Consider the following 16,985-nt stretch of genomic DNA (forward strand, 5'->3'; position numbering starts at 1 on the left):
CGGGCTTCGGTCAGAGCGCAGGGAGAGGACTGGGGCTGGCGGCGAGAACTCAGCCTGAAGGGGGCTAATGTGCCACAGCTAGCCGGGAGGGAGTCCGGGAAAACTCTGGAGCTGCCGAAGAGGCAAGAGACTTGTTCTTCCCTCTTGGTTTCCTGCTGCGCGAGGAGAGGGGATTAAGAGCGCTGCTTAAAGGGGCTCCACAGACGGGCGCGAGTCGCGACTGAAAGCGCGGAGCCCAGTGACGGGCGTGGGACGCTGGGGCTGCTGCTGCCGCCGCCAAGAAGCCCGTGTGCGAGCGCAGGTCACTGTCCACACCGCCCTTCCGGGAGCCTGAGCAGCCCGCCACTGCCGGGGTCCCGGGATCCAGGGGCGGCTTCCCTGGGAGAACGCACGGCGCGCCTCGGGCTGGTGCAACGTCACGCCGACCTCTGCCGCTGCAGGCTCGCCCCGCACTCCGTGCCCCTCCCTCCCGCCCGGCCTGAGTGAGCCAGAGTTCCCGAAGAGGCTGCTCCTTTAACCCTTTCCTGTCTGAGCGAAGAACAGACGCCCTCCGGCGACCTACACGCAGAGGCGGGGCCAAATCCAAAGCTGAGACCCGGGAGCTGTGAGAACAAAGAAGAGAAAGGGAAACCTCTCCCAGCAGCCTCAGAAGCAGCGGATTAAAGCTCCACAATCAACTTGATGTACCCTGCATCTGTGGAATACATGAATAGACAACAAATCATCCCAAATTGAGGAGCCAGGAGTCAGTACAGTGCCTCTGAGGTGGGAGAGCCAACTTCAGGACACTGGTCCACAAGAGACCTCCCAGCTCCACATAATATCAAACGGCGAAAATCTTCCAGAGATCTCCATCTCAACACCAGCACCCAGCTTCACTCAACGACCAGCAAGCTACAGTGCTGGACACCCTATGCCAAACAACTAGCAAGACAGGAACACAACGCCACCCATTAGCAGAGAGGTGGCCTAAAATCATAAAAAGTCTGCAGACACCCCAAAACACACCACCAGACGTGGACCTGCCCACCAGAAAGACAAGATCCAGCCTCATCCACCAGAACACAGGCACTAGTCCCCTCGACCAGGAAACCTACACAACCCACTAAACCAACCTTAGCCACTGGGGACAGACACCAAAAACAACAGGAACTACGAACCTGCAGCCGGCAAAAAGGAGACCCCAAACACAGTAACATAAGCAAAATGAGAAGACAGAAAAACACACAGCAGGAGAAGGAGCAAGATAAAAACCCACCAGACCTAACAAATGAAGAGGTAATAGGCAGTCTATCTGAAAAAGAATTCAGAATAATGATAGTAAAGATGATCCAAAATCTTGGAAATAGAATAGACAAAATGCAAGAAACAGTTAACAAGGACCTAGTAGAACTAAAGATGAATCAAGCATCGATTAAAAACACAATAAATGAAATGAAAAATACTCTAGATGGGATCAATAGCAGAATAACTGAGGCAGAAGAACGGATAAGTGAGGTGGAAGATAAAATAGTGGAAATAACTAATGCAGAGCAAAATAAAGAGAAAAGAATGAAAAGAACAGAGGACAATATCAGAGACCTCTGGGACAACATTAAACGCACCAACATTCGAATTATAGGGGTTCCAGAAGAAGAAGAGAAAAAGAAAGGGACTGAGAAAATATTTGAAGAGATTATAGTTGAAAACTTCCCTAATATGGGAAAGGAAATAGTTAATCAAGTCCAAGAAGCACAGAGAGTCCCATACAGAATAAATCCAAGTAGAAATACGCCAAGACACATATTAATCAAACTGTCAAAAATTAAACACAAAGAAATCATATTAAAAGCAGCAAGGCAAAAACAACAAATAACACACAAGGGAATCCCCATCAGGATAACAGCTGATCTCTCAGCAGAAACTCTACAAGCCAGAAGGGAGTGGCAGGACATAATTAAAGTGATGAAGGAGAGAAACCTGCAACCAAGATTACTCTACCCAGCAAGGATCTCATTCAGATTTGATGGAGAAATTAAAACGTTTACAGACAAGCAAAAGCTGAGAGAGTTCAGCACCACCAAACCAGCTTTACAACAAATGCTAAAGGAACTTCTCTAGGCAAGAAACACAACAGAAGGAAAAGACCTACAATAACGAACCCAAAACAATTAAGAAAATGGGAATAGGAACATACATATCGATAATTACCTTAAATGTAAATGGACTAAACGCTCCCACCAAAAGACACAGATTGGCTGAATGGATACAAAAACAAGACCCATATATATGCTGTCTACAAGAGACCCACTTCAGACCTAGAGACACATACAGACTGAAAGTAAGGGGATGGAAAAAGATATTCCATGCAAATGGAAACCAAAAGAAAGCTGGAGTAGCAATTCTCATATCAGACAAAATAGACTTTAAAATAAAGACTACTAGAAGAGACAAAGAAGGACACTACATAATGATCAAGGGATCGATCCAAGAAGAAGATATAACAATTGTAAATATTTATGCACCCAACATAGGAGCACCTCAATACATAAGGCAAACACTAACAGCCATAAAAGGAGAAATCGACAGTAACACAATCATAGTAGGGGACTTTAACACCCCACTTTCACCAATGGACAGATCATCCAAAATGAAAATAAATAAGGAAACACAAGCTTTAAATGATACATTAAACAAGATGGACTTAATTGATATTTATAGGACATTCCATCCAAAAACAACAGAATACACATTTTTCTCAAGTGCTCATGGAACATTCTCCAGGATAGATCATATCTTGGGTCACAAATCAAGCCTTGGTAAATTTAAGAAAATTGAAATTGTATCAAGTATCTTTTCCGACCACAATGCTATGAGACTAGATATCAATTACAGGAAAAGAGCTATAAAAAATACAAACACATGGAGGCTAAACAATACATTACTTAATAACGAAGTGATCACTGAAGAAATCAAAGAGGAAATAAAAAAATACCTAGAAACAAATGACAATGGAGACACGACGACCCAAAACCTATGGGATGCAGCAAAAGCAGTTCTAAGAGGGAAGTTTATAGCAATACAATCCCACCTTAAGAAACAGGAAATATCTCGACTAAACAACCTAACCTTGCACCTAAAGCAATTAGAGAAAGAAGAACAAAAACATCCCAAAGTTAGCAGAAGGAAAGAAATCATAAAAATCAGATCAGAAATAAATGAAAAAGAAATGAAGGAAACAATAGCAAAGATCAATAAAACTAAAAGCTGGTTCTTTGAGAAGATAAACAAAATTGATAAACCATTAGCCAGACTCATCAAGAAAAAAAGGGAGAAGACTCAAATCAATAGAATTAGAAATGAAAAAGGAGAAGTAACAACTGACACTGCAGAAATACAAAAGATCGTGAGAGATTACTATAAGCAACTCTATGCCAATAAAATGGACAACCTGGAAGAAATGGACAAATTCTTAGAAATGCACAACCTGCCAAGACTGAATCAGGAAGAAATAGAACATATGAACAGACCAATCACAAGCACTGAAATTGAAACTGTGATAAAAAATCTTCCAACAAACAAAAGCCCAGGACCAGATGGCTTCACAGGCGAATTCTATCAAGCATTTAGAGAAGAGCTAACGCCTATCCTTCTCAAACTCTTCCAAAATATAGCAGAGGGAGGAACACTCCCAAACTCATTCTACGAGGCCACCATCACCTTGATACCAAAACCAGACAAGGATGTCACAAAGAAAGAAAACTACAGGCCAATATCACTGATGAACATAGATGCAAAAATCCTCAACAAAATACTAGCAAACAGAATCCAACAGCACATTAAAAGGATCATACACCATGATCAAGTGGGGTTTATCCCAGGAATGCAAGGATTCTTCAATATACGCAAATCAATCAACGTGATACACCATATTAACAAATTGAAGGAGAAAAACCATATGATCATCTCAATAGATGCAGAGAAAGCTTTCGACAAAATTCAACACCCATTCATGATAAAAACCCTGCAGAAAGTAGGCATAGAGGGAACTTTCCTCAACATAATAAAGGCCATATATGACAAACCCACAGCCAGCATCGTCCTCAATGGTGAAAAACTGAAACCATTTCCACTAAGATCAGGAACAAGACAAGGTTGCCCACTCTCACCACTCTTATTCAACATAGTTTTGGAAGTTTTAGCCACAGCAATCAGAGAAGAAAAGCAAATAAAAGGAATCCAAATTGGAAAAGAAGAAGTAAAGCTGTCACTGTTTGCAGATGACATGATACTATACATAGAGAATCCTAAAGATGCTACCAGAAAACTACTAGAGCTAATCAATGAATTTGGTAAAGTTGCAGGATACAAAATTAATGCACAGAAATCTCTGGCATTCCTATATACTAATGATGAAAAATCTGAAAGTGAAATCAAGGAAACACTCCCATTTACCATTGCAACAAAAAGAATAAAATATCTAGGAATAAACCTACCTAAGGAGACAAAAGACCTGTATGCAGAAAATTATAAGACACTTATGAAAGAAATTAAAGATGATACAAATAGATGGAGAGATGTACCATGTTCTTGGATTGGAAGAATCAACATTGTGAAAATGACTCTACTACCCAAAGCAATCTACAGATTCAATGCAATCCCTATCAAAATACCACTGGCATTTTTCACAGAACTAGAACAAAAAATTTCACAATTTGTATGGAAACACAAAAGACCCCGAATAGCCAAAGCAATCTTGAGAACGAAAAATGGAGCTGGAGGAATCAGGCTCCCTGACTTCAGACTATACTACAAAGCTGCAGTAATCAAGACAGTATGGTACTGGCACAGAAACAGAAAGATAGATCAATGGAACAGGATAGAAAGCCCAGAGATAAACCCACGGACATATGGTCACCTTATCTTTGATAAAGGAGGCAGGAATGTACAGTGGAGAAAGGACAGTCTCTTCAATAAGTGGTGTTGGGAAAACTGGACAGGGACATGTAAAAGTATGAGATTCGATCACTCCCTAACACCATACACAAAAATAAGCTCAAAATGGATTAAAGACCTAAATGTAAGGCCAGACACTATCAAACTCTTAGAGGACAACATAGGCAGAACACTCTATGACATAAATCACAGCAAGATCCTTTTTGACCCACCTCCTAGAGAAATGGAAATAAAGACAAAAATAAACACATGGGACCTAATGAAACTTAAAAGCTTTTGCACAGCAAAGGAAACCATAAACAAGACCAAAAGACAACCCTCAGAATGGGAGAAAATATTTGCAAATGAAGCAACTGACAAAGGATTAATCTCCAAAATTTATAAGCAGCTCATGCAGCTCAATAACAAAAAAACAAACAACCCAATCCAAAAATGGGCAGAAGACCTAAATAGACATTTCTCCACAGAAGATATACAGACTGCCAACAAACACATGAAAGGATGCTCAACATCTTTACTAATTAGAGAAATGCAAATCAAAACTACAATGAGATATCATCTCACACCAGTCAGAATGGCCATCATCAAAAAATCTAGAAATAATAAATGCTGGAGAGGGTGTGGAAAAAAGGGAACACTCTTGCACTGCTGGTGGGAATGTGAATTGGTACAGCCACTATGGAGAACGGTATGGAGGTTCCTTAAAAAACTACAAATAGAACTACCATATGACCCTGCAATCCCACTACTGGGCATATACCCTGAGAAAACCATAATTCAAAAAGAGACATGTACCAAAATGTTCATAGCAGCCCTATTTACAATAGCCCGGAGATGGAAACAACCTAAGTGTCCATCATCGGATGAATGGGTAAAGAAGATGTGGCACATACATACAATGGAATATTACTCAGCCATAAAAAGAAATGAAATTGAACTATTTGTAATGAGGTGGATGGACCTAGAGTCTGTCATACAGAGTGAAGTAAGTCAGAAAGAGAAAGACAAATACTGTATGCTGACACATATATATGGAATTTAAGAAAAAAAAAGGTCATGAAGAACATAGGGGTAAGACAGGAATAAAGACACAGACCTACTAGAGAATGGACTTGAGGATATGGGGAGGGGGAAGGGTAAGCTGTGACAAAGTGAAAGAGCGGCATGGACATATATACACCACCAAACGTAAGGTAGATAGCTAGTGGGAAGCAGCCGCATAGCACAGGGAGATCAGCTCGGTGCTTTGTGACCGCCTGGAGGGGTGGGATAGGGAGGGTGGGAGGGAGACGCAAAAGGGAGGGGATATGGGAACATATGTATACATATAACTGATTAAATTTGTGATAAAGCAAAAAATAAAAATAAAAATAAAAATTAAAAAAAAAAATAAATAAATAAATAAATAAATTAAGAAAGGAAAGTTGAAAAAAAAAAAAAAAAAACAAAGATAATGATGACTCAAAGTTTAGGTGGATTCCTGTTTTCTCTTAATGTGTTTATTAAATAATGTAGAGATGTTTTCTAGAAAAAAATTGTACTTAATTACAAAGGATTATGTTCTCTTTTTCAGTCCTTCTTTGGTATGTCTAAAGGCTCTGATGTATTTGGAGAAGTGCAAGGGTGTAAATGGTTGGGGAACCCTGTCTGAGACACAGGTTGCATGCCACCCTTTGCACAGGCCTCTCTTGATTTCAATCGCTATGTTCTTCAAGGGCTAATCTCCAGATCATCTGCTTCTCATTTGCTCTCACATTAACAACCACAACAACAAACACTAAATATATAAAACAGCAATGCAAAGGAAACAAAAATGTCATCATGTAGAACAGACAAATCATCATTTTGTAGTTCATTCTAAACTTGGTGAGGTGATGGATTGGTTCTGGCCTTTGCTTTTCCTTATTTTAGTGGATTCCGGACCTTTTCCGGCATTCAACTGTATCTCTCCAATGCAGCACGATAATGCATCAAGGAAGAAACACAGGGCACCGCGTCTTTTACTTTTATGGTAAAATTCCTTGGCACTAAGTAGGAGTTCAATACTCTTTTCTTTTGTTGTTTGTGTGGCCCTGAGTCAACAGTGACTTGTTGAAGTGAATTAAACTGTTTAGAAATCAGCTGAGAAACAAGAAATCTGCTTCCCAAATGATATCTCTCATTTATTATTTCTCGTTCTATTGTGGATTTAAAAAAAAAAATAACGTAGGCCCATGCTCTAGAAAGTGATGTCAAGAACGATCTTCTAGAACTTGCCTGCATGTGTAAGACTGTGGTTTGCTGCCGAGTCACCCCTCTCCAGAAAGCTCAAGTAGTAGAGCTGGTGAAGAAGCACAGAAATGCTGTCACTTTGGCCATAGGCGATGGAGCCAATGACGTCAGCATGATCAAAAGTAAGGGGACATTTGCTCAATGGGGCGTGCTGCAGACCTGGAGCTCCCAGGTCCAGCACTTGGCAATATGTAATGGAGATTGCATTGCAATTTAATTTTCCCAGTGTTTCTGAAATGAATACTTTTATGGCTCAATTCATCCACCATTATTAGCATTCATTAAAAAAAAACCTTTAATTAAATCGTTTATGTATTGGTCACTATTCGGAGAAATAAGTAGCTATAGTGTAGAGGAATGAACCTTATATACACAGTCCCAACACTAAGGTTTAGTCCCAGCTTTGCCACTTACAAATTGTAAAACTTTGTTCAAGTTACTGAACTTTCTGAGTCAATTTTCTCTTTTGAAAAACTAGGATAAATACCTATCATGAGTGTTTCATGAGATAATGTATGGGAAAATTATAAATGCTGTGGGTTTCTGTGAATAAATAATAACATACAAGAAGAGTGATAGGGGAATTCCCTGGCGGTCCAGTGGTTAGGACTTGGCGCTTCCACTGCTGGGGGCCCGGGTTTGATCCCTGATCGGGGAATTAAGATCCCGGAAGCCAAGTGGTGTGGCCAAAAATTAAAAAATAAATTAAAAAAAGAGGAGTGATAGGTTCCCCAAAGAGGTTGTGTCTTTGTTTGGGGAGTGAAACTGTCCCTCTTCTCCTTTGTAGGTGCTCACATTGGTGTCGGCATCAGCGGCCAGGAAGGACTGCAGGCAGTCCTAGCCAGCGACTACGCATTTGCACAGTTTAGATACCTCCAAAGGCTTCTCCTTGTTCATGGAAGGTGGTCCTATTTCCGAATGTGCAAATTCTTATGCTATTTCTTCTATAAGAATTTTGCATTCACACTTGTGCATTTCTGGTTTGGTTTCTTCTGTGGTTTCTCAGCCCAGGTTGGTAAAAAAGTTTCTTTCTTTTATATGATCCCCTGGATTGTAGATGACTGTTCTTCATGGCTATTTACTAATCAATAGAGATCATTTTTATATATTTAATATAAATGACAGTGTGACAAATTATGTAATGGATAGTTGACTTGAGCTTTGAACCCAAGAAGAATATATATTTAGCTAGAGTTTTATTTTTTGCTTATTTACATAGTAACTAATGACGACTCCTTCCTGTGCATTTTAAAGTTTTTATTGAAATTTTGGGTATGATGACAGGTAAGCTTGATGTAGAGTTTTAATTCAGAATCTGAGAAACACTAATAAGAAAAGTTGAGGCATATCTGTTGGAAAGATGATCACTCACCCAACACACTGAAGGTAAATATTTTAAATCAGGGGAAGGAATTGCTACCCTGACCTCAAGGCTGTTTGACAGCAATTCATCAGCTAAAAATTGATCCATAGGTTATGTTGGTAGCAAGGAAGAAAAATTAACAAATTTGTAAATTAGGATTCTATTTTTATATCTACTTTTACACATTTTAAAGGTTACATAACCCCATATCTTGGATATCAGGAAAATTTTGACCCTGGGTATCAACTGTGAAATGTAAGACTTATAGCATTTAAATATATTTATGAATAAAAAATGGCATCAATATTTTAAACGACAGCAACAAAAGAAAAAGGTTGTCCTTGAGAATGAAATGGTAACCATAACTATCATTAGAGATTTCTTCAATTGTTCTTCCTTCCTCTTGTGTTTTTTTTTTCACATCTTTATTGGAGTATAATTGCTTTACAATGGTGTGTTAGTTTCTGCTTTATAACAAAGTAAATCAGTTATACATGTACATATGTTCCCATATCTCTGCCCTCTTCCATCTCCCTCCCTCCCACCTTCCCTATCCCACCCCTCTAGGTGGTCAAAAACCACCTAGCTGATCTCCCTGTGCTATGCGGCTGCTTCCCACTAGCTATCTATTTTACGTTGGGTAGTGTATATATGTCCATGCCACTCTCTCACTTTGTCACAGCTTACCCTTCCCCCTCCCCATATCCTCAAGACCATTCTCTAGTAGGTCTGTGTCTTTATTCCCATCTTACCCCTAGGTTCTTCATGACCTTTTTTTTTTCTTAGATTCCATATATATGTGTTACCATACGGTATTTGTTTTTCTCTTTCTGACTTACTTCACTCTGTATGACACACTCTAGGTCCATCCACCTCACTACAAATATCTCAATTTCGTTTCTTCTTATGGCTGAGTAATATTCCATTGTATATATTTGACACTCTCTAGGTCCATCCACCTCACTACAAATATCTCAATTTCGTTTCTTCTTATGGCTGAGTAATATTCCATTGTATATATTTGGCACATCTTCTTTATCCATTCATCCGATGATGGACACTTAGGTTGCTACCATTTCCTGGCTATTGTAAATAGAGCTGCAATGAACATTTTGGTACATGACTCATTTTGAATTATGGTTTTCTCAGAGTATATGCCCAGTAGTGGGATTGCTGGGTCTTATGGTAGTTCTATTTGTAGTTTTTAAAGGAACCTCCATACTGTTCTCCATAGTGGTTGTATCAGTTTACATTCCCACCAACAGTGCAAGAGGGTTCCCTTTCCTATACACCCTCTCCAGCATTTATTGTTTCTAGATTTTTTGATGATGGCCATTGTGACTGGTGTGAGATGATATCTCATCGTAGTTTTTATTTGCATTTCTCTAATGATTAATGATGTTGGGCATTCTTTCATGTGTTTGTTGGCAATCTGTATATCTTCTTTGGAGAAATGTCTATTTAGATCTTCTACCCATTTTTGGATTGGATTGTTTGTTTTTTTGTTATTGAGCTGCATGAGCTGCTTGTAAATCTTGGAGATTAATCCTTTGTCAGTTGCTTCATTTGCAGATATTCTGAGTGTTGTCTTTTGGTCTTGTTTATGGTTTCCTTTGCTGTGCAAAAGCTTTTAAGTTTCATTAGGTCCCATTTGTTTATTTTTGTTTTTATTTTGTTTTCTCTAGGAGGTGGGTCAAAAAGGATCTTGCTGTGATTTATGTCATAGAGTGTTCTGCCTATGTTTTCCTCTAAGAGTTTGATAGTGTCTGGCCTTACATTTAGGTCTTTAATACATTTTGAGTTTATTTTTGTGTATGGTGTTAGGGAGTGTTCTAATTTCATACTTTTACATGTACCTGTCCAGTTTTCCCAGCACCATTTATTGAAGAGGCTGTCTTTTCTCCACTGTATATTCTTGCCTCCTTTATCAAAGATAAGGTGACCATATGTGCATGGGTTTATCTCTGGGATTTCTATCCTGTTCCATTGATCTGTATTTCTGTTTTTGTGCCAGTACCATACTGTCTTGATTACTGTAGCTTTGTAGTATAGTCTGAAGTCAGGGAGCCTGATTCCTCCAGCTCCATTTCTCGTTCTCAAGATTGCTTTGGCTATTCGGGATCTTTTGTGTTTCATACAAATTGTGAAATTTTTTGTTCTAGTTCTGTGAAAAATACCAGTGTTAGTTTGATAGGGATTGCATTGAATCTGTAGATTGCTTTGGGTAGTAGAGTCATTTTCACAATGTTGATTCTTCCAATCCAGGAACATGGTATATCTCTCCATCTATTTCTATCATTTTTAATTTCTTTCATCAGTGTCTTATAATTTTCTGCATACAGGTCTTTTGTCTCCTTAGGTAGGTTTATTCCTAGATATTTTATTCTTTTTGTTGCAATGGTAAATGGGAGTGTTTTCTTAATTTCACTTTCAGATTTCTCGTCATTAGTGTATAGGAATGCCAGAGATTTCTGTACATTAATTTTGTATCCTGCTACTTTACCAAATTCATTGATTAGCTCTAGTAGTTTTCTGGTAGCATCTTTAGGATTCTTTTATGTAGAGTATCATGTCATCTGCAAGCAGTGACAGCTTTACTTCTTCTTTTCCAATTTGGATTCCTTTTTTTTTCTTCTCTGATTGCTGTGGCTAGAACTTCCAAAACTATGTTGAATAATTTTGGGGAGAGTGGGCAACCTTGTCTTGTTCCTGATCTTAGTGGAAATGGTTTCAGTTTTTCACCATTGAGAATGAAGTTGCCTGTGGGTTTGTCATATATGGCCTTTATTATGTTGAGGAAGGTTCCCTCTATGCCTACTTTCTGCAGGGATTTTATCATAAATGGGTGTTGAATTTTGTCGAAAGCTTTCTCTGCATCTATTGAGATGATCATATGGTTTTTCTCTTTCAATTTGTTAATATGGTGTTTCAGGTTGATTGATTTGCATATATTGAAGAATCCTTGCATTCCTGGAATAAACCCCACTTGATCATGGTGTATGATCCTTTTAATGTTGGATTCTGTTTGCTAGTGGACTCACACCAGTGCTGTCGGATTCTGTTTGCTAGTATTTTGTTGGGGATTTCTGCATCTATATTCAACAGTGATATTGGTCTGTAATTTTCTTTTTTTGTAGTATCTTTCTCTAGTTTTGGTATCAGGGTGATGGTGGCTTCTTAGAATGAGTTTGGGAGTGTTCCTCCCTCTGCTACATTTTGGAAGAGTTTGAGAAGGATAGGTGTTAGCTCTTCTCTGAATGTTTGATAGAATTCACCTGTGAAGCCATCTGGTCCTGGGCTTTTGTTTGTTGGAAGATATTTAATCAGAGTTTCAATTTCAGTGCTTGTGACTGGTCTGTTCATATTTTCTATTTCTTCCTGGTTCAGTCTCTGAAGGTTGCTCTTTTCTAAGAATTTGTCCATTTCTTCTAGGTTGTCCATTTTATTGGCATAGAGTTGCTTGTAGTAATCTCTCATGATCCTTCGTATTTCTGCAGTGTCAGTTGTTATTTCTCCTTTTTCATTTCTAATTCTATTGATTTGAGTCTTTGCCCTTTTTTTTTCTTGAGGAGTCTGGCTAATGGTTTATCAATTTTGTTTATCTTCTCAAAGAACCAGCTTTTAGTTTTATTGATCTTTGCTATTGTTTCCTTCATTTCTTTTTCATTTATTTTTGATCTGATCTTTATGATTTCTTTCCTTCTGCTAACTTTGGGGTTTTTTTGTTCTTCTTTCTCTAATTGCTTTAGGTGCAAGGTTAGTTGTTTATTTGAGATGTTACCTGTTTCACAAGGTAGGATCGTATTGCTATAAACTACCCTCTTACAACTGCTTTTGCTGCATCCCATTGGTTTTGGGTCGTCGTGTCTCCATTGTCGTTTGTTTCTAGGTATTTTTTGATTTCCTCTTTGATTTCTTCAGTGATCACTTGGTTATTAAATAGTGTATTGTTTAGCCTCCATGTGTTTGTATTTTTTACAGATCTTTTCCTGTAATTGATATCTAGTCTCATAGTATTGTGGTCAGAAAAGATACTTGATACGATTTCAATTTTCTTAAATTTACCAAGGCTTGCTTTGTGACCCAAGATATGATCTATCCTGGAGAATGTTCCATGAGCACTTGAGAAAAATGTGTATTCTGCTATTTTGGGATGGAATGTCCTATAAATATCAATTAAGTCCATCTTGTTTAATGTATCATTTAAAGCTGTGTTTCCTTATTTATTTTCATTTTGGATGATCTGTCCATTGGTGAAAGTGGGGTGTTAAAGTCCCCTATTATGATTGTGTTACTGTCGATTTCCCTTTTTATGTCTGTTAGTATTTGCCTTATGTATTGAGGTGCTCCTATGTTGGCTTCATAAATATATACAATTGTTATATCTTCTTCTTGGATCGATCCCTTGATCATTATGTAGTGTCCTTCTTTGTCTCTTGTAATAGTCTTTATTTTAAAGTCTATTTTGTCTGATATGAGAATTGCTACTCCATCTTTCTTTTGGTTTCCATTTGCATGGAATATCTTTTTCCATCCCCTCACTTTCAGTCTGTATGTGTCCCTAGGTCTGAAGTGGTACTCTTGTAGACAGCATATATATGGGTCTTGTTTGTGTATCCATTCCGCCAGTCTGTGTCTTTTGGTGGGAGCATTTCATCCATTTACATTTAAGGTAATTATCGATATGTATGTTACTATTCCCATTTTCTTAATTGTTTTGGGTTTGTTATTGTAGGTCTTTTCCTTCTGTTGTGTTTCTTGCCTAGAGAAGTTCCTTTAGCATTTGTTGTAAAGCTGGTTTGGTGGTGCTGAACATTCTCAACTTTTGCTTGTCTGTAAAGGTTTTAATTTCTCCATCAAATCTGAATGAGATCCTTGCTGGGTAGAGTAATGTTGGTTGTAGGTTTTTCTCCTTCATCACTTTAAATATGTCCTGCCACTCCCTTCTCGCTTTCAGAGTTTCTGCTGAAAGATCAGCTGTTAACCTTATTGGGATTCCGTTGTGTGTTATTTGTTGTTTTTCCCTTGCTGCTTTTAATATGTTTTCTTTGTATTTAATTTTTGATAGTTTCATTAATATGTTTCTTGGCGTGTTTCTCCTTGGATTTATCCTGTATGGGACTCTCTGTGCTTCCTGGGCTTGATTAACTATTTCTTTTCCCATATTAGGGAAGTTTTCAACTATAATCTCTTCAAATATTTTCTCAGTCCCTTTCTTTTTCTCTTCTTCTTTTGGGACCCCTATAATTTGAATGCTGGTGCATTTAATGTTGTCTCAGAGGTCTCTGAGATGGTCCTCAGTTCTTTTCATTGTTTTTTCTTTATTCTGCTCTGCAGTAGTTATTTCCACTATTTTATCGTCCAGGTCACTTATCCGTTCTTCTGCCTCAGTTATTCTGCTATTGATCCCTTCTAGAGTATTTTTAATTTCATTTATTGTGTTGTTCATCATTGATTGTTTCCTCTTTAGTTCTTCTAGGTCCTTGTTAAATGTTTCCTGCATTTTCTCTTTTCTATTTCCAAGATTTTGGGTCATGTTTATATCATTATTCTGAATTGTTTTTCAGGTAGACTGCCTATTTCCTCTTCATTTGTTATGTCTGGTGGGTTTTTACCTTGTTCCTTCATCTGCTGTGTGTTTTTCTGTCTTCTCATTTTGCTTATCTTACTGTGTTTGGGGTCTCCTTTTTGAAGCCCGCAGGTTCGTAGTTCCCGTTGTTTTCGGTGTCTGTCCCCAGTGGCTAAGGTTGGTTCAGTGGGTTGTTTAGGCTTCCTGGTGGAGGGGACTAGTGCCTATGTTCTGGTGGATGAGGCTGGATCTTGCCTTTCTGGTGGGCAGGTCCACGTCTGGTGGTGTGTTTTGGGGTGTCTGTGGCCTTATTATGATTTTAGGCAGCCTCTCTGCTAATGGCTGGGGTTGTGTTCCTGTCTTGATAGTTGTTTGACACAGGGTGTCCAACACTGTAGCTTACTTGTCGTTGAGTGAAGCTGGGTCTTGGTGTTGAGATGGAGATCACTGGGGATTTTCATCTTTTGATATTATGTGGAGCTGGGAGGTCTCTTGTGGACTAGTGTCCTGAAGTTGGCTCTCCCACCTCAGAGGCACAGCACTGACTCCTGCGTGGAGCATCAAGAGCCTTTCATCCACACGGCTCAGAATAAAAGGGAGGAAAAATAGAAAGAACAAAAGAAAGAGGATAAAATAAAATAAAGTAAGATTAAATAAAATAAAATTATTAAAATAAAAAATAATTATGAAGAAAAAAGAATTTTTTTAAGTAAAAAAAAAAAACAAAACGGACAGACAGAACCCTAGGACAAATGGTGAAAGCAAAGCTATACAGACAAAATCTCACACCAAAGCATACACATACACACTCACAAAAAGAGGAAAAGGGGAAAAAATAATCTATCTTGCTCCCAAAGTCCGCCTCCTCAATTTGGGATGATTCGTTGTCTATTTAGGTATTCCAGAGATGCGGGGTACATCAAGTTGATTGTGGAGATTTAATCCGCTGCTCCTGAGGCTGCTGGGAGAAATTTCCCTTTTTCTTCTTTGTTCGAACAGCTCCCGGTGTTCAGCTTTGGATTTGGCCCCGCCTCTGTGTGTAGGTCGCCGTGAGAGCATCTGTTCTTCGCTCAGACAGGACGGGGTTAAAGGAGCAGCTGATTCGGAGGCTCTGGCTTACTCAGGCCAGGGGGAGGGGGGAGTACGGATGCGGGGCGGAGCCTGCGGCGGCAGAGGCCGGCATGACGTTGCACAAGCCTGAGGCGTGCTGTGCGTTCTCCCAGGGAAGTTGTTCGTGGATCCCGGGACCCTGGCGGTGGCGGGCTGCACAGGCTCCTGGGACGGGAGGTGTGGATAGTGACCTGTCCTTGCACACAGGCTTCTTGGTGGCGGCGGCAGCAGCCTTAGCGTCTCATGCCTGTCTCTGGGGTCTGCGCTGATAGCCGCGGCTCGCACCCGTCTCTGGAGGTCCTTTAAGCAGCGCTCTTAATCCCCTCTCCTCGCGCACCAGGAAACAAAAGGGAAGAAAAAGTCTCTTGCCTCTTCGGCAGGTCCAGACTTTTCCCCGGACTTCCTCCCGGCTAGCCGTGGTGCCCTAATCCCTTCAGGCTGTGTTCATGCAACCAAGCTCAGTCCTCTCCCTGGGATCCGACCTCCGAAGCCGGAGCCTCAGCTCCCAGCCCCGCCCGCCTCGGCCGGTGAGCAGACAAGCCTCTCGGACTGGTGAGTGCTGGTCGGCACCGATCCTCCACGCGGGAATCTCTCCGCTTTGCCCTCTGCACCCGTTTCTGCGCTCTCCTCCGTGGCCCCGAAGCTCCCCGCCACCCGCAGTCTCCACCCGCGAAGGGGCTTCCTAGTGTGTGGAAACCTTTCCTACTTCACAGCTCCTTCCCACTGGTGCAGGTCCCGTCCCTATCCTTTTGTCTCTGTTTATTCCTTTTTCTTTTGCCCTACCCGGGTACGTGGGGAGTTTCTTGCCTTTTGGGAGGTCTGAGGTCTTCTGCCAGCGTTCAGTAGGTGTTCTGTAGGAGTTGTTCCACGTGTAGATGTATTTCTGATGTATCTGTGGGGAGGAACGTGATCGTGTCTTACTCTTCTGCCATCTTCCTCAACTCCTCTTTCCTCTTGTTTTAGTTACTGGTTTCAATGATATACATGCAGCTAATTTTTTCAATTATTTTATTCCAGAAAAATTGAGTATGAATTAAATCTTGGCATTTTATGTTATCTTAAATGTGCCAAGGGAGATTAGCAAATCCTTTTTGTAATGAAAATAGGTTTTATACATTTTCCCCTTTTTCTGAGAAGTTGAGATTTCCTAAAGGCACATCCATACCCATTTCTAATTTTCTCTTTTAAGAATAACATTCCCCAAACTAAAAGCAAATTCTGTTGATATTTTTGGTAATATCTAGACAGTTGAAGTAAAGCATAGTCTTGATTTTAGTTTCTCAGAAATAAAAGTTTTCTTAGCGCCGCTTCAGAGAAGGCACTGGGGTGGGGATATTTACCTGCTCACGGTTCCACCTTACTCCAACAAAGACAAGCATGGGAATGTGGCCTGTGCTCTCCTAGGCTGTTGGCTTTTTCTCCACATGAGAATGCAGCAAGGCTATTTGCTAAGTGGTGTTTTTGAGCAATCCAGTTTTCATATTATAAAAGTTTGGGGCTTTTGAAAGATCACAAAACACAGAAGAGATGCCTTAACCCTTATTAAGAGCTCTTAGGACGCAGAGGAGTAGTTAGTGGTTTGAATGGGTAGACAGACACACCAAGCTTAGATAGGCAAGTTTACTGCCAAAGTTGTCTTTGTTAAAACTATGAAGTTGAAATGAATGTTCAGTGACTTCTAATGTCTACATTTAGGTGATTTTCTGCTCTGCTTTCAGGATCTGATAAAACTGGTCA

The 16,985-nt window shown here is 39.8% G+C and overlaps 1 protein-coding gene across 1 annotated transcript in view; it reads left to right on the forward strand.

Moving 5' to 3' along the window:
- LOC307049561 (putative phospholipid-transporting ATPase IM) overlaps positions 1-16,985 on the forward strand; it is a gene marked incomplete at both ends in the record, with an annotated part of 93,319 nt that overhangs the window by 39,683 nt on the left and 36,651 nt on the right. The window contains 2 exons of the mRNA XM_079699118.1: positions 7,145-7,328; positions 7,994-8,217. Coding sequence (XP_079555244.1) covers positions 7,145-7,328; positions 7,994-8,217 — 408 coding nt within the window. The remainder of the gene's footprint in view (positions 1-7,144; positions 7,329-7,993; positions 8,218-16,985) is intronic.

Source organism: Hyperoodon ampullatus (genome assembly GCF_949752795.1).
Source record: "Hyperoodon ampullatus genome assembly, chromosome: 3".
In the NCBI taxonomy this organism is placed as follows: Eukaryota; Metazoa; Chordata; class Mammalia; order Artiodactyla; family Ziphiidae; genus Hyperoodon; species Hyperoodon ampullatus.